At 37.9% G+C, this 17461-nt stretch overlaps 1 protein-coding gene across 1 annotated transcript in view; it reads left to right on the top strand.

Annotated features, from left to right (window-relative positions):
• Positions 1–17461, top strand: part of CNTNAP2 (contactin associated protein 2) — a 2167939-nt gene that overhangs the window by 1709064 nt on the left and 441414 nt on the right. The window contains exon 15 of the mRNA XM_031664956.1: positions 13617–13744. Coding sequence (XP_031520816.1) covers positions 13617–13744 — 128 coding nt within the window. The remainder of the gene's footprint in view (positions 1–13616; positions 13745–17461) is intronic.

Raw genomic sequence — 17461 nt, 5'->3', positions numbered from 1 at the left:
ACGCTTTATTTATTCTGGGAAAAAAAAAAGTGAAATTGCTAAATTGAGTTTTTCACTGGTCAAGATTTACCTAGCCGGATAGGTGTAGGCTCCTTACTCCTTTCTTTGAGGTATTTGCTCTCTCTTGATTAAGGGTGATAGATTTTTATTGCCCCACTTCTGAGGGGAGGATTTATATCTTTTAATTTGTGTAAGTTGGACTGCATCATAAATGGTTCGCCCTCTAAATTACAGAGTAAGTTTGCCAATAGAGATGACCTTGTTTATTAAAATCTAATTAACTGAAGTTTTAGAATGTCCCTGAGTGGGTTGCTGAATTTCTGATTTTCTCCAAACCAATACAGATCAAAGATCCAGCTGGCTGGAACTAACCACAAAGCACTGAACCTCACCGTGAAATTATCTAGTTAGTTCCTCTTTCAGACATTTTTTCCAAGGTACAAGCCCAAGAATCTTTTAATATATTGGCCATCCTATTTCAGAGAAGCCATGTGCCTGATTCTGAGTTGGAGAAGGAGGCCCGGGTGCTCCTTGTTCACTGCAACTGAAATGAGAGGACCCTGGAGTGTAACTTTCATTCCCCAGCAACGGTCAGTCAGAACGTCTCTGATCATGTGCCACTTTGCATCTTCTGGACAAAGTTCTATGCTGCCTATACACATAAGGCAGTAATATTCATGACTTTTGACTGCCAACCTTGGAAAATAATGTTGGCAAATTGATGACAGACATATGGGATAAAACATATTAATTGATTCAGTTCCCAGTCTATATACAAAATTGCTGAATGCTAAAATTCCTCTGGTTTCTGCCCTATTGCTTCTTCCATTTCTCACTTCAACTTTAAATAAGAGTTTAAGGTTTGCCTCTTCTTTCTCATCTCCCATTTAATTATCAGCTATTGAACTTTTTCTTCATGACGCTACTAGATCCCTTTGTGTCCCGTCCGCCGATGAGCTCCATATTGATATAGCTGATGTGCCTGCTTTAATTTTTTGATACCAGACATTTTTGCAATACTTAACACAATTTACCACCTCACCCCCCCTCCCCCAGAAGCTCTCTGTTCCCTTGGCTTATAGTACACAGAATTCTTTTGGTTCTCTCAGATTTTTAGATCATGTATTTTTAACTTACTTGGTTCATTCTTCTTCTTTCATGCTTGACACTCACAGTGATCTCAAGGCTCTTTCCATGGCTGCATTCTGACTTGCGTTTAGTCCCAGTAACTGAGAGATATTTTGAAATTCTGTTTTTATTTGGGCCACCTCACCCTGAAGAGTAAGTACTTTTCATTGTTGTAGCTGAGGTGGTGTGCCTTTTTCAAACACCTACGTCCCACGGCATCTTCGAGATATTGATAACATAAAAACAAATATCGATCATCTTAAGGGCCTTACAGACTTCAGAGATGGGTAAAAGAAACCATTTCCACCTTCAAATCAGTCTTTTGTATCCACTAGGGGAGCACAATGACCTGCTGAGTTGAAGTGGGAATAACAAAGTATCTCAAAGATGATGTGATGTTTGTAGAGAAAAGATCGTGGCAGTAATCAATACAGGAATCATTTATATGGATCTGTGTTACTTGGAGGGGGCTTTAGAAATGGCATCAAGAAAAAAAAAAAACAATCCTTCTTGGTTTAAAAGATAATGCTGGTATCATTGAAAAACAGTACCTTTTAAGATGGCCAAATCTCCAAAATTAAAATTCAAAGCACATTGTACTCCCTTCTGAGGCCAAACGCATCAGGACTAATGCTCTTTTGAGCTAACCATGGTATTTAAGCAAAAATTTAGGGAATGGGGGCTCTGATTATTGTTTTTCATGAGTGTTGATATCTATGGAAACAGTGAAGGAATATATAGAAAGTAAATTAGATAAAGACTTGATTTATAAAAATTGTCCAGGTTTAGAAAATTTTATATATCCAAAAAGAAGTCATAAATTAGATTTCCGCAGACTGTGAACTAGACTAAGGTGTCATGTACCCTCACATTCCAAAGCTGAATGCCTTCCCTCTCCGTGTCACCCAGTTACCCTCCTTGGGTGACATAAGAGAAGCCCAGCAATTCCTGGGGACGTCTCATAGTACCAGCAGGAAAGATTTATTTGCAGAGTTGAGATGTCAGCATATTCCATCTGCCCACAACCATCATCACCATCGGACTATCCCTGTTTAGTTTCAAGGGAAAGAAACATGAATGTGTGGAACGAAGCCAGCCATGAGCAACCTTTAAAGGCACCCACCCAAGAGCTATCAAGGCAAGAGTGAGGAGGGGTGTGAACTGTGCAGAAGCAGCGGGGAGTTATAAGTGACCGGGTGCACTTGGCATTCCAATTTCTGCATTTATTTATTGGTTATAAATAAAGCTTCAGAAACACCAAGAAGTCCTAAGCTATTCACTCTAATTTTAAAAGATATACTGGGCCATTATAAGGGAAGATTTTCCCCTTGACTACTTTTGAGATGCCAGGAGTTGGCCATTAATCGCTAGATATGAAAACACATGGAGACGGCAAAGAGGCTACACATCAAGCATTCCCTCTGCTAATCATGCAAATGAGTCATGATTTTAAAAATGTAAGGAACTCCTGCTTAGGGAAAATATGAATGTAGATGCACAAAGTAAAATGTAAGTAGTCCAAATTAGTCTTCAAGCCAGTGAGACAATTTTCCTATATGATAAAAAGAAGAAATTTTTATATCATTTAAAGGAAATACATTGAAATTATGTTAGAATTTAAAAAATGTAAACATGCATCTTTCCTTCTTAAATTCTAGAGTATTGGAGATTTGATCTGCCTTTTTCTAGCTCAGCTATTAACTGGTTCAGTACCTTAGTCCAGGCATTGTTTTATTCCTAGTCTATTACCTCTGAAAAATGAGGGTAATAACTCGATAATCTCCCAAAACGTATGCTGGTTACTGTTCTAATGGCCTGCGAGAAAACTGTGTAGGACTACAAAGTCTTGTCTTCAAAGGACTCACACTGCACATCTATGTGAAGAAATATTGGCCCAGATAAACTAACCAACTTACTTTTACATAGAGGCAGAGCCAAAGTAGGGTTCACTTTTGCAAATCTAAGTCTTGTAACCCTTTTACTACATTAGTGAGATATGGATCTTCTTTTTTTTTTTTTTGAATATTACTTTCTAAAGAAGTAATAAATCCCAAGTACAGAAAAAAAAGATACTAAAATATTTCAAGAGCGTTCAAGGAACTCCAATATAAGAAAGGCTTATTGTTGGGGTTTTTTCATCTCTCTCCATGGATAGTAAGTACATATGGATAACTATTTTAGAGCTGTGCCTAGTTAATGTCTATGTTTATTCATGTATTTATTCAATCATGAAACACATGGAGCCAGCCACTTTTATTTGAATCCACTTTAAATAAACACTTTTGTGTTGATTGTATAAAGTTTCATGAAACAGTATATCTGCCCTCAGGGAACTTGCTTTCCAGAAAGGCAAATCAAAGAACAACATTTTGCAAAGAATCCCAAAATGGTAACAAGGGCTTTCTAAGAGAAGTCTAAATTGAACAGATGATTGTCTCACATTTTGTAAAAGGCCTAAACTATTCTCACTGAAAAGCAGTAATTGAATCTGTAATTACTTTGATTTCACTGGGGACATAGGCATGGATTCTGAAGATCTAATTGTGATGGTTGTTTTCTTAATCACTCTCATTGCTTCCTAGCAACACTACCTTCCTGCTTTCCATGGAGGAAAACTCAACAGTCAATGGTGGGTAAGGACACTATGAGAAGTGTTTAATGGCACCCACCCAAGGGCCACCAAGGCAAGAGTGAGGAGGGGTGTGAACAGAGGGCCCCACTGCTTATTTGCCCTTCTGATGATCCAGCCCCTGTTTGTTCTATGAACAAAGGCTTTAACTTCTGACATAAAAGTGGTATTTGAAAATGAACGTAGAGGAACTGGCAAACTCAGCCCATGGGCTTCCCTTTTAAAAACACGGAATCACTTCCTCATAGTCATTTCAGTGATGCCGGGAATGTTCCTCTCCAATTCACCCTCCACCATTCACAGAGATTTGATTTTTAGAACTTTGTCAAAAGACAAGATCGCATAAAAAATTAGTTTAAAGCTCTAATTGGCTTTTATTAGCAATTCTCAAATTGGGCAACACCTCACTCTGTAAAATAGAATGGCTGTCCCAACGCACTGAGGAAAGGAGATTGGCTTTATAGGCAGAAAAGGTCTGAAGAAAGAAAGCAGAAACAAGGAATAAAAAGTGGATTTGTCATTTCAAAGTTACTTTACTTGTAGAGTTAAAACAGGGGGATCTCTTATCATGCCAGCTCAGGAAAACTGGTCCCCTTCCCCCCACTTTTTTTTTTGTTTTGAGACGACGTCTTGCTCTCTACAGTGGTATGATCTCGGCTCACTAAAGCCTCAACTTCGTAGGCTCAAGCAATCCTCACACTTCAGCCTCTTGAGTAGCTGGGACTACAGGTGCGTGCCACCATCCCCAGCTAACTTTTAGTATTTTTGGTAGAGACAGGGTTTCACCATATTGCCCAGGCTGGTCTTGAACTCCTGAGCTCAAGCGATCCTTCCACCTTAATCTCCCAAAGTGCTGGGATTACAGGGATGAGCCACCACATCCAGCCAAACGGGGCCCCTTCTGATTGATGGCTATGGCTCTCCTGTTATTTGGAAAACTGATGGGTTTCAAAGTTCAGGTTAGTTCTGTGGCACCTAGCACAAGTGACTGCATGTTGGTTTGGTCTAAGTTGGTGGGGCCTACTGCAGGGCCTACTCCAAAACAATGGCCTCCCATGAACCCTGTTGGCAGTCTCATTAAGGCATTGCTTCTACTTCACTGGTTTGTTAAGTAGAAGGTTTAAGGTTTGTCACCTTTTTCTCCGAGGGCAGGTTTTAGTAGAGACTTGGACAGAGGGCATATAGCAGAGAGGATACAGGAAGATGGAGCTGAGAACAAAATAAATACAATAAAACAAAAATTCTCCATGCTTTTAAAAATATTTAACAAAAACTAATTTTGACTTGAGTTTATAGGTTTCCTATCCTTTTTTTTTTTTTTTTAGGTGTATTTTAAAATTATTTTTAATTGTATACGTTTTAAGTTGTACAACATGATGTTTTGAGATACTTATCTTTATATATATATACACACATACATATATATATATACACATATGTATATAAAAGTGATTCCTACATTGAAGCAAATTACCATACCCATCATCATATGGTTACCTTTCTTTTTTTTACCAGCAGTACCTAAAATCTACTTTCTTGAAAATCCTATCCTTTTTTATGTAACATTAGATATACACTTTTAACAATTAGGTAGTATTTGGTATTAATCATGAAGCAGCATCTTATTTCTGGGTAGAGTCTATTTTCTTAAGTTGTTTTAAACTTTTTAAAGATTTTTTAGTTATGAATTTATTTTATTTTTGAGACAGGGTCTCATTCTGTCACCCAGGCTGGAGTGTGGTGATGTAAACTTGGCTTGTTGCAGCCTCAACCTCCTGGGCTCAAGCAGTCCTCCCACTTCAGCCTCTCAAGTAGTTGGGAGTATTGATGTACACCACCATGCTTGGCTAATTTTAAAATTTTTTATAGAGACAGGGTCTCACCATCTTGCCCAGGATAGTCTTGAATTCCCACCTCAGCCTCCCAAAGTGCTGGGATTACAAGCATGAGCCACTGTGCCTGGATGTGAATTTTTATTTAAGAGATAGAAAGAATAGGAACAACCCAAAGATCCTTTAATAGAAATAATCAAATGTCTAGTTTGATTAATGGTATGTCTATGTTTAACTTCTTAAGAAACTGCCAAACTGTTTTCAAAAATGACTGGGCACAGTGGCACTTTAGTGTAATCCAAGCTACTTGGAAGCTAAGATAGGAGAATCATGACTTTACAGCCCACCTCCCAAGTTCCCCCAAATCCTTGTCAACACATGTTATTGCCTCTCCTTTTGATTATATCTTTAGTGTAAGCTATTAGTAAAATAACTTTCCAGGAAAATTCTTATAGGTTTTTACCTTTTAACCTACCTTTTCTGAACACTTGCTGTGGAAAAAGTACAGTGTATTTGAGGATGACTGTTAGGAGGCAGAAAAGGTGGAGAAAAGAGAGGCTGGGCTCAGTGGCTCATGCCCATAATCTCAGCACTTTGGGAGGTCAAGGTGCGTAGATCACTTGAAGTCAGGAGTTCAAGATCAACCTGGCCACCATAGTGAAACCCCATTTAAAAACAAAAAAAGATGGAGAAAAGAGATACAAAGATTTATAGGTAAAACGAACTTAATTATATGAACCAGAAATCATACAAAAGACTCCAAAATGTTTAGAAGCCATCCTTGAGATGCAGATTTAATGCTAAAAATATTGGCATTTTCAGAATATTGCAATGACAAATGTTGACAGTCAAACAGAATTTTATTGTTAAGCTTGTCTTGGAAAAACCAAGAATGTTTGTTTGTCTGTGATTGAGGCACAGACCCTAAAGCTAGTTTGGAAAAGTGACAAATGTTTCAGGTTAGGATACAAAAGACAAATTCTAAATAAGAAATGAAGAAGAGAATGAAACATGGAGGAAATTGGTGGGACATTCTGTGCCATTTAAATATCTTGACTCTTGTTAATGAATGTCTATATAGAGGTCAAAGGTGAGGAAAACAGACAAAGCATGGGTATCAAAGAAAGGTGTGTTTTCTATCCAGGAAGAAAGGTCAATGGAATACATAAATATAGTGATATAAATTTAAAGGTAGTAAAAGCCCTTAAAAACAGAGTCAGTAAAGATTTTGTAGTCCCTGGTTCATAGTCACAAAGTGGAAGACACCAAAGCCAGGAAATATACCACTTTGTAGTTTATTACCCTACTATTTCCAGTGAGATGTGTGCAAAAGACTTGTTGGACCTTATTGCCAATTGGCATTTGAGACTATCTACAGTTCTTTTTTTTAATAACCTCATTGAATACCATTGAATACCATGATTTGAATACCATAATATTCATCAATTTTAACTGTACAATTAACTGTACAAGTGTACAGTATTTTTTCATAAATTTTTAGTAAATTCATTGAGTTGTGCAACAAATCAACACAATCCCGATTTAGGACATTAACATTATCCCTATAAGATTCTTGTTTACCAGGAATTTCTGTTTCTACTCCCAGCCCCAGACAACCACTAACCTCCTTTCTGTCCTTGTAGATTTGCTTTTTCATATCAGTAAAGTTAGAATATGTGATTTTTTTGTTTGTCTGGCTTCTTTCACTTAGCATAATGTTTTTGAGGTTTATTCATGTTGCAACATGTATTCAGATTTCATTCCTCTTTATTGTCAAATAATATTTCGTTGTACGTATATACCATACTTTTATCCATTCACTAGTTGGTGGGCATTTGCATTATTTCCACTTTGGGCCTCTTATGACTAAATCTGCCATAAACGTCTACCTAAAAGGCTTTGTGTGAACATATGCTTTCATGTCTCTTGTAGAGATATCCAGAAGTAGAATTTCTGAGTCATATGGTATGTCTATGTTTAACTTTTTAAGAAACTGCCAAACTGTTTTCAAAAATGACTGGGCACAGTGGCACTTTAGTGTAATCCAAGCTACTTGGAAGCTGAGATAGGAGAATCATGACTTTACAGCCCACCTCCCAAGTTCCCCCAAATCCTTGTCAACACATGTTATTGCCTCTCCTTTTGATTATAGCTATTCTGGTAGTGTGAAGTAGCATCTCAGTGTAGTTTTAATTACATTTCCCTAATGAATGATAGTATTAAGCTTCTTCTCATGTGTTTATTTTGTATTTGTACTTCTCTCTGTGAGATATCTTCTGTAGCTATAACTTTGACTTCCTGAATTCTGTCCAGAAATGTCTAGTTTGAGTGATGCTGTGATGGAAATGCATGAAAGTACACAGCGTATACATTTTTTAAGGGTTACTAAATACCCCTAAAACTTCACAAAAGAGAAGTCCTTCTACTCTGCTAGAACTATTGTATAGGAAAACTCAGTATAATCATTTTCATAATATTTGATAGAAGAGGAGGCTCATTGTAAAAACTGGGGATGTTTATTTTTCTTTAGGGCTTCTTTTTTCTACTTTTTCATCAAGCTAAGGACAAGACTAAACTGCCTGGAGGCTTGTTTGCTTTCTCAGCACAATAAAAAAGTCAAGGAAAGACAGCAGAGCAAGACAGATTCTTCAGAAAAACAATACCGAAGGGAAATAATAGTAACACCATGTTAGAGAAACAAAATCCATAGAATCAAGCTTTACTTGAGTAACAATGCTGATGGAAATAGCATGCAAGAATCTTAGTTCAGGGCCTATTTGGAATGGATGATAGAATTTTTCCAATGTATAACTTATTATTCTAACAGGATAAATAGTTACTGAATATCTCCCTAAATTAGATTGACCTCAATCTGTAAGGATCATAACTTTCAACAAAGGCTTGTTTTGCTTGCAAAAAGATTCACGCAAGATGCTTAGATGGACATCATAAAGGTATTTCAGAGGACCACCTCTCCAGGACCCAAATTGTTTGTGGAGGCTAGGCACAGTGGTTCACACCCTGAAGCCAGGAGTTTGGGACCATTCTGGGCAAAAAAGCAAAAGCAAGACCTGTCTCTACAAAAAAAAATTTAAAACAGTGGGCATAGTAGCATGCACCTGTACTCCCAACTACTCAGGAGGCTGAGGCAGGAGGATCCCTTGAATCCAGGTCTAGCCTACAGCGAGCTATGATTGCACCACTGCACTCCAGCCTGGGCAACAAAGCAAGATCCTGTCTCTAAAATTTAAAAAAAAAAAAAAAAAAAAAGTGTAGGTTGTGCTGTAGGATCACAGAAACTTTGTGCTAGTTAAACCACTTTACTGCCTTTCATGAATTAGTTTCCACAACTAATGTAGAGTCTGCTGTTTGAGAGTTTCACATGCCATTGTTTGTGGCTTTACATTCTCTGGATCCCTGTTTAGATCTTGGGTCAAAAGTGACCAAGGAGGCATCTTTATACTATTTTCTCCTTTTATTATTTTCTCAGCTGACAATTCTTTCCCTCTTTTGTTGATTGGGTAAGGAATATCTGAGTGTTATTACTACTAGCTATACGGCAACCTCATAAACTTCAATATATCATTAAAAACATTGGTTGATTTGGGCATGAGGTAGTTCTAGAATTCTCTTTTGCTTAGTATGGCATGTTGATAGATTAGGGGTAAATGTGAATAAAACATTGCAGATATCTTTGAATGTATGACTTACAAATAACCTCATCATTTCAGGCTAGCTAAATATATCTTTAAAAGGTAATTTTCACCTCACCTATAAATGAGAATTAAAAGAAAAATTCTTTGATTTTAAAAAATTCTTCGATTTTAAAAGATAAATTCTCTGATTCTCATTCTTCTCATCAGTAAAATGGGAGTAATGTACACTATCTCACTTAATGATTATCATTCTCACTCAATGAATCACGGTATTAAATTTTCAGTATCATTGACCAATAATGCAAACATTTTGAGAAAACATGGCTTATAAATTTCTATCATCCCTGATGTTAATCAGTATTTCTTGCAAAATAATTAAGTAATGCCTGCTTTTATTATTAAACATTTTTTTAAGTTCAAAACCTACTAAAAGTCTACATTTATAAAATTATTACAAACACTTAAAAGTTATGTTTCCAAATTATGAGATTGTGTAGATATGTGAATTCCTATAAAGTTATACACATATCAATTTGGGCAACACAATTACATAATAATTGGAATATTTCCAAACACTTGTTTTAAAAATGCTTTCTCCTAGCACTAGTTTCATAAGAAGGTAGTACACTGTCACTGATCATAAATAAACCATCATTACTGGCTGGGAGCAGTGGCTCACACCTGTAATCCCAGCACTTTGGGAGGCTGAGGTGGGCAGATCACCTGAGGTGGGGAGTTTGAGACCAGCCTGGCCAACATGGTGAAACCCTGTCTCTACTAAAAATACAAAAATTAGCCAGGTGTGGTAGTTGGCACCTGTAATCCCAGTTACTCGGGAAGCTGAGGCAGGAGAATCACTTGAACCTGGGAGGTAGAGGTTGCACTGAGTAGAGATTGTGCCATTGCACTCCAGCCTGGGCAATAAGAGCGAAACTGCATCTCAAATAATAATAATAATAATAATAATAATAATAATAATAATAAACCAACATTACCAAGTGCTGACAATGATCTTGAGCAACCTGAATTTTCATACATCCCTGGTAGAAGTGTAAATTGGTACATGCTCTTGGGAAAACTGTTTGAAATTATCCACTAAAGTTAAACTTGTGTACTTTATGACCCAGCATTTCTACTTTTAGGTAAATGCTCAATATAAATGAATACTAATAAGTAACACATCTATAAGAACGTTCATAGCAGCTTTATTCATAATAGCCAAACAGTGGAAACATCCAAATGACAATAGAATATTCATTCTCATTGTTGTGTAGTATTATGTTTTATTTATATGATACAATCTTTTGTATCATATAAATAAATATTTAAAGTTGAGTAGAAGGAACTAGGCACAAAGGAATTCGTGGTGATTCCATGTACATAAAGGTCAAGAAAAGGCAAAGTTCATCTATGATGGCAGTAGACAAAGTTATGGTTACTTCTGAGGGGGTATACTAACTGGGAAGGGCATAGGGATGCTTCTGGGGTGCTGGAGCTGTTCTAAATCATTATGTGGGTCATGGTTGCACAGGGTTGTGTGTGTGTGAGCGTGCACGCGTGTGTGTGTGTGTAAAAATTCATTGAACTGTACCTTTCAGATTTTCATGATCATTATTCATTTAACTACAGAATGTCATAGAGATTCCACCATTTAAAGATCTTGTTTTTATAAAATTACCCATACTATCTTATAGATGCTGGAACAGTTAAACAATGAAGAGTAGCCACAATTGGCAGAGCACCTTCTCTTCCTACAGGATAGAGCTCACTTGTACCAAAGCTGACATATGACTGCCTGCTATACAATGCAGAGTAAATTTAAAAGTTTATTATTAATTAAATTTATTTCCCACTGTTACAATAAATAAATTGAAGTGTAGATGGTTTCTTTCCTCTTGCATGTTTCTTTGCATTTATTCTCAGTACATATTTTTGTCCCCTCCTTTGTCCCTTCCCAAACCCCTTGCTCAACTTTGGAAACTTGATTGAATTACACAACAGTTGCCTACCATGATAGTCAGTGGGATATTTGCTCAGTAAATTCCTAAAGCAAAAATGGACAGTTATGCCCCATTATGAGATAGAATTGGCAAATTCTTCCTAGAAAGGACCAGATAATATACATTTTAGACTTTGAGGGTCATGTGGTCTCTGCCATAGCTTCTCAACTCTGTAATTGCATCATACATAGACAATACATTTTTTAAAGTGGCTGTATTTCAATAAAACTTTTTTATGAACACTGAATCTTATAGCATCACAAAATACTATTTTTTCTTCTGTTTTAAAACAATTTAAAATGTGAAAATCATTCTTAGCTTTTGAGCCGTACAAAAAGAAGTGATGGACAGAATTCGGGTCTCAGGACTTAGTTTGCAGAGCTCTGATTTAGAGTCATGTAATTTTAAGTAATAACTTGAATCTCAGCCTTCAGTTCCATCATTTCTAGTAGGTTGTCAAATTACCGTATGCTGTTAGAGGGTGCTTTTATTTATTGTTCCTTTAACAAGCACTAAATATTAAATCTAATATCAAAGGCTTTGTTTCCTCTTTGGCACGATTGTAATTCATAGGACTTCTAATAAAAGAGGATAGGTTTGTAAAATATTCCACTGAGATATTTGAGGCCTAGTCTTTAGTAGCTACAGTGTCAGTAAGAATCACAGTGCTTTTCTGCATAATCTTAATTCTGATTTGATAAATAATTATTTTTTAAAAACCCTTCATTTTGAAAACAATGAAATAACTAAGGCAGTATATAATGCATCTCTTTGAGACCCTCTGGCCAAGTTCTGTGACTCCTTCCTGGGTTTTTATGGGTCCTGACACATGAGGAAACAAATATTCACTGACATTCAAGAAGGTCAGAGGTATAAGTAACGGCTCCACACGGCATAGCATTTTCAAGACAGGCCTCCAAGTTGGTTCCTCTCCATTCTCTGCACTATTTGCCAAGAGACATGAATGTCAAATCTTTAAATTATTGAACTCTGTCATTCTCCTGTCATCCAAAATCAGGGTGGGTTTTTTCCTGATAAGTTCTATGTGCACTTTTTTTTTTTTTTTTTTTTTTTTTTTTTGAGACGGAGTCTCGCTCTGTCCCCCAGGCTGGAGTGCAGTGGCGCGATCTCAGCTCACTGCAAGCTCTGTCTCCCAGGTTCACGCCATTCTCCTGCCTCGGCGTCCAGACTAGCTGGGACTACAGGTGCCCGCCACAGCGCCTGGTTAATTTTTTGTATGTTTAGTAGAGACGGGGTTTCACCGTGGTCTCGATCTCCTGACCTTGTGATCCGCCCGCCTCGGCCTCCCAAAGTGCTGGGATTACAGGCGTGAGCCACCGCGCCCGGCCGAGTTCTATGTGCATTTTCAAAGTTGTTATTTCTATTCAGACTGAACCATGTAAAAAATCATCTGAAAGGGTAAATTTGAGGAACGACATCACACTGCTTTGTGTCTCTCACCCATTCAGCCCCAAATGAGGGATCCCTCAGCCACAGCAACAGGAAAAGGGAACAAAGGGGCACTGATTTTCCGTGAAGGTGAAATCTGCTGCACAGGCCCCAAAACTCACTGCACATAACTCAGCTTAAGCCCATCTCCAGGAACCCCTCCTGGGTTTCTGTGCTCCATTCTAGAGTCAGTACTTTGCAACTAGCCTTGTCCTTCTTCATTTAGGGTGGATACGGGGTAGACTTGGGAGACCTGAAACAAGATAAATATAGAGTCAACAGAAGAACAAACTCAGGAGGAAAGCCAACTGGGCTCAAATCTCAGCTCCACTCTTCAGTGTAGATGGAAATAGACAGTTATTGAACACCTGTTCTGTGTTGGAAACTTCACATAAACTATTCCAGTTGTTAAACAAGAAGAGAGAAAGGAACAAAAGGTGTCCCTTATTTAACTGACGTACAACAGGGAAGAAAACTTCTGAAGGAACTGCTTCAAAGCCATGAAAGAGACAAAGGTTGTTTTAAAAGAGGGTTTTGCTTCACATATTATTCAAGTGACCAGGTTGACTTTGTTGAACTTCTGATTCCGTGACAGCAGCAAACTCTGCATGTGTGCTCAGGGTTTGCCATGCTGTGGTGTACTCTCAACCTAAAAGAGTATGCAGCATAATGGTTGTGAATCTCTGGAAATCAGGGTGTCACTTCTGTTTTCCAGAGGACAAAGATGCCAGAGGGGCTTCTGATCGATGTTCTATGAGACCACCTATGGAAGAGAGAGAACAACTCTGTAACTGTGGCTTTACTTAGTAAACTTCCAAACGATTATTGAAATGTCATCATTAGACACCTTAAGCAACTAGCCGAAAATTCATATTTCTAACTCAGCCGCCTCATTCTTTTTCTGTCTTTCCCTGTGATCCAGGAGGAAGGATGCTGGCTTCTTATCGTACAAAGATCACCTGCCAGTGAGCCAAGTGGTGGTTGGAGATACTGACCGGCAAGGCTCAGAAGCCAAATTGAGTGTGGGTCCTCTGCGCTGCCAAGGAGACAGTAAGTTTGCATGGCAGCTATGGCTTGCACTTTCTTATCCCATTTAAATATTGTTTCCAGGCTGCTCAGAAGATGCTGCAATCAGACTTGCTCTTCTGTGGCTCCTACAGAAACATCACGTAACCCAAGCAGATCTAACTTAGAGGAGGGGAACAGCCATAAAGCCTCCAGTACAGGAGCCGCGATTTGGGCATAAAGTGGGGATATCCATCTTTCCTCTGTATTCATATGTAACAAGTTTGACTACCTAAGTTTATGATGATATAAATAGCAATGCTAATAGCATAAATGCGGTACTCAACAGCTGTGATTCCACTGAGTGCTGCTGTTAATGCCATTAGGATGACTATTTATATCACCATAAACTGAGTTTATGGTGATATACATAGTAGCATTATGGCTTAATGTATCATTGTAAACTTGGATTATGGCCATATAAAGTTTGACATTATTGCTATCAAACTTCATCATCATCAGAGCTTGATGGTCCCTTGTAAGCCAAAGATTGTTTCTGTAACTATGTCTTGTTTCAGGATTAGTCACCCCAGAGAGGAATTTGGGGCTGCTAGCTTGGACAGTGGGAGGTAAGGGAGTTGGAGCGATGGTCCCTCCTAATTAAGGGCACCATTAGGATTTTATGTTGTTTGATACCCTTCGGTGTGCTTTATGTGCAGTCAGAGGGAAACAGTGACACGGTTGCACTGTGGGGATTCTGCAGCGAGCGTCCTGGGCATCATTTTCCCTCTTCTTTTTGGGACACGTGGTTTAGGCAACTCTCCTGAGAGTTCTATGCTTTCGTGATTGTGTGCAAGGCATCCGGAGACCTGGATTCTGCTCCCTGAATAGCTGACTTGCCAGGAGACCTCAGGCAAACCCCTCCATTGTCTTAGCTATGGTAATGAGAATACCACCAGCATCCCACTTCCTCCTGGGAAGGCTGTAAATATTTTAGTGCCTGGATTGGGATTCCTCCTAGCAAAGCATTATGTTAGATGGAGTATTATCGCCACTTTGTAAATCAATGAAGAATTAGACCTACTTGATAATAAATTATTACGTCCACTCGAAGAGGTGTCCTAAGGAACGTAATGATGCATGCTTAACAGTTTCCTACTTAGTAAATTGAGGTTGTCGGCAATTAAGCAATGCCATGTTCCTAATACAAAAGGGAGATGGACTTTGTGCTGATTTTCCTCTACTTACATTGAAAATGCTACCTGTAAAATTGAGACTGGCCAAGATCTTTATCACACACGTATTTAATAATGATACTTCATTTGTTCAGTCAGGCTTAGTAAAACTCTTCAGGAAGAAATTTAATTTCAACTGCCTAAGAATAGGATATTCACCTAAAGTAATAGTACATATGCATTTTAAACAAATAGTATAAGAAATGAAAGATAGCGTTGCTCTAACATTAGGAAGACTGTCATGTGTTGTCTAATGAAAGTCATTTTTGTATGGAATAATTACTCATTGGCATATAAAGGTAAAATATTTCTGGCTTACCGATTCTAATTCTGAAGTTAGCTTTGAATTTGAGAAAGTGTTCCCATTAAATGATTGATTAATAAAAATTTCACTTCTGCAAACTTTTTTTCTTGTTTTGTTTTATTATTTTTTTTTCAGACGGAGTCTTGCTCTGTCACCCAGGCTGGAATACAGTGGCATGATCTCAGCTCACTGAAACCTCTGCCTCCCGGGTTCAAGCGATTCTCCAGCCTCAGCCTCCCAAGTAGCTGGGATTACAGGTGCACACCAACACGCCTGGCTAATTTTTGCATTTTTAGTAGAGATGGGGTTTCACCATGTTGGCCAGGCTGGTCTCTAACTCCTGACCTCACGTGATCCACCCACCTCGGCCTCCCAAAATGCTTGGATTACAGGCGTGAGCCACTGCACCCAGCCTTCTGCAAACTTTTATTACCATTCTTAAAAAGAAGATTCTAGGAACATTAAATAGTAGATGCTGCAGTATATGAGCAGTTTATAATTAATATTAGCTTATTTGTTCTTAATAAATCAACCACAGGAAGAATTTATTGTGAAGCTGTCATTCATCTAGAACTTTCCTAGGTGCTCTGGAAAATAAGAAAAAGAAGTTCAAACCATGTTATGTGAAATGAACATGAAAAAATATTGGAAAACACAACTTGGTTTATAATTTAATTTTAGGTTTTGTGATATAAAATTATTGCAACTGATAGGAAAGGAGCCATAGAAGGTGTATTTCAGGCAGACTTTCTTTTTAAAAAGAGAAAATGGGAAAAGTATAGTGGTCATTGTTCATTTGCATTTCTATTCTAGGGCTGTTGGTCTTTAGAAACATTTTTAGAACCTATTAATAAAACGAACTGTTATTTATTCACATTACATGATCTCAGTATACTTATAATTACTGTAGCTTCAGAAAGACTCTTTTGAATAATATTTTACCTGATATTTCATGAAAGCAAAAGCGGTCAACAGTTAATGGCAATTATGTAGAATACTTTTGTGTCTGTGAGAGAGAGAAATCTCATTGTTTTCCAGGCAACTGAGAATAAGTATTCTACCTGGTACTTGAATTGCCTTGTAGCAGTCAGCAGCTGTGAAGCCCATGAGCCCTTTAAGAATGTTCTCACATGGACACAGTAATGATAGAGCGTTCCGTATCAATTGCATTTTCCAGTTTTTATACATATACGATCTCCTTGGATACACACAGCCTCCTGTGAATTCGGTAGGGCAAATATTAGTCTTTCTGCTTTACAAATGAAGAAAATACTTCTTTGAAAATGGCATTTACACAACAAATTTCTGAGCACACTTTCAGGCTCTGAGAAGCTTCAGGACAAAAGATTGAACAGAGAATAGAAACAGCTGTGTCTGTACAAGGTCAGAGTTGTTTTCCCGACTGCACTCTCTTTCCTGAGCCGATTGTTGATTAAATTAAAATGTCTTAAAAATATTTCATTTGGGTCTTATCCCACCACTGGCCTCATCCACCCATGTCAGTTACCAATATAGTACAAACATTGTAGGGATTAAATTTATGTAATTTAAAAAGTGGCGTGGTGCATTTGTCCTGCTGTTTATAGAGATGAACTTACTTTGTGTCATTTATTGAAGTCTGTTCAAAGCTAGAGCTTATAAAGACTAAACCTATTGTTGAAAAATATCTCTTGGTTTGAGGAGTTGACTGATGATAGCCCTCAGAAGCTGCCTTTTGAATTAGGCCCCAGTTTCATCCTCTAGTCTCAGAGAATGAAACCATTTTTGTGGGCTCAGCCCAACCATTTCAGCAGTTTTGGTTGATTTCATCATGCCTGCTGTGTTTTCTTTTTGCTTTGATTCATCTGAACTCAGACCCACATAATCAAAATGCTAAAGAAAATCAGTGAGTGCCACTCAGATCTGCTGCATTTCCCATATAGTGCTGTGAAATGCTTATGTCCTTACAGGTGTGTGTGTGTGTGTGTGTGTGTGTGTGTGTGTGTGTAGTTTTTTTCTTTCTTTCTTTCTTTTTTGCAAAGCCTATCCGAATGGAAACTTCAAATCTAAATGACGCTGAAAGTAGGACTGGTGATGGATGGTTCGCTAAAATAAAAAGTGCTGTGAAAATACAAATCCCCCTCTTAAACTAGGTCTACGCACCTAGAAAGAAACAAAAGCCATTCAGAAGATCAAAAATCAATGATTAGGTAGACGTTGTTTCAAATTGAAATATGTAATCAT

The sequence above is a fragment of the Papio anubis genome, chromosome 4 (assembly GCF_008728515.1).
Source record: "Papio anubis isolate 15944 chromosome 4, Panubis1.0, whole genome shotgun sequence".
Taxonomy (NCBI): Eukaryota; Metazoa; Chordata; class Mammalia; order Primates; family Cercopithecidae; genus Papio; species Papio anubis.
Note: the sequence above shows the minus strand (reverse complement) of the source record. Positions and strands in the feature narration are given on the sequence as shown.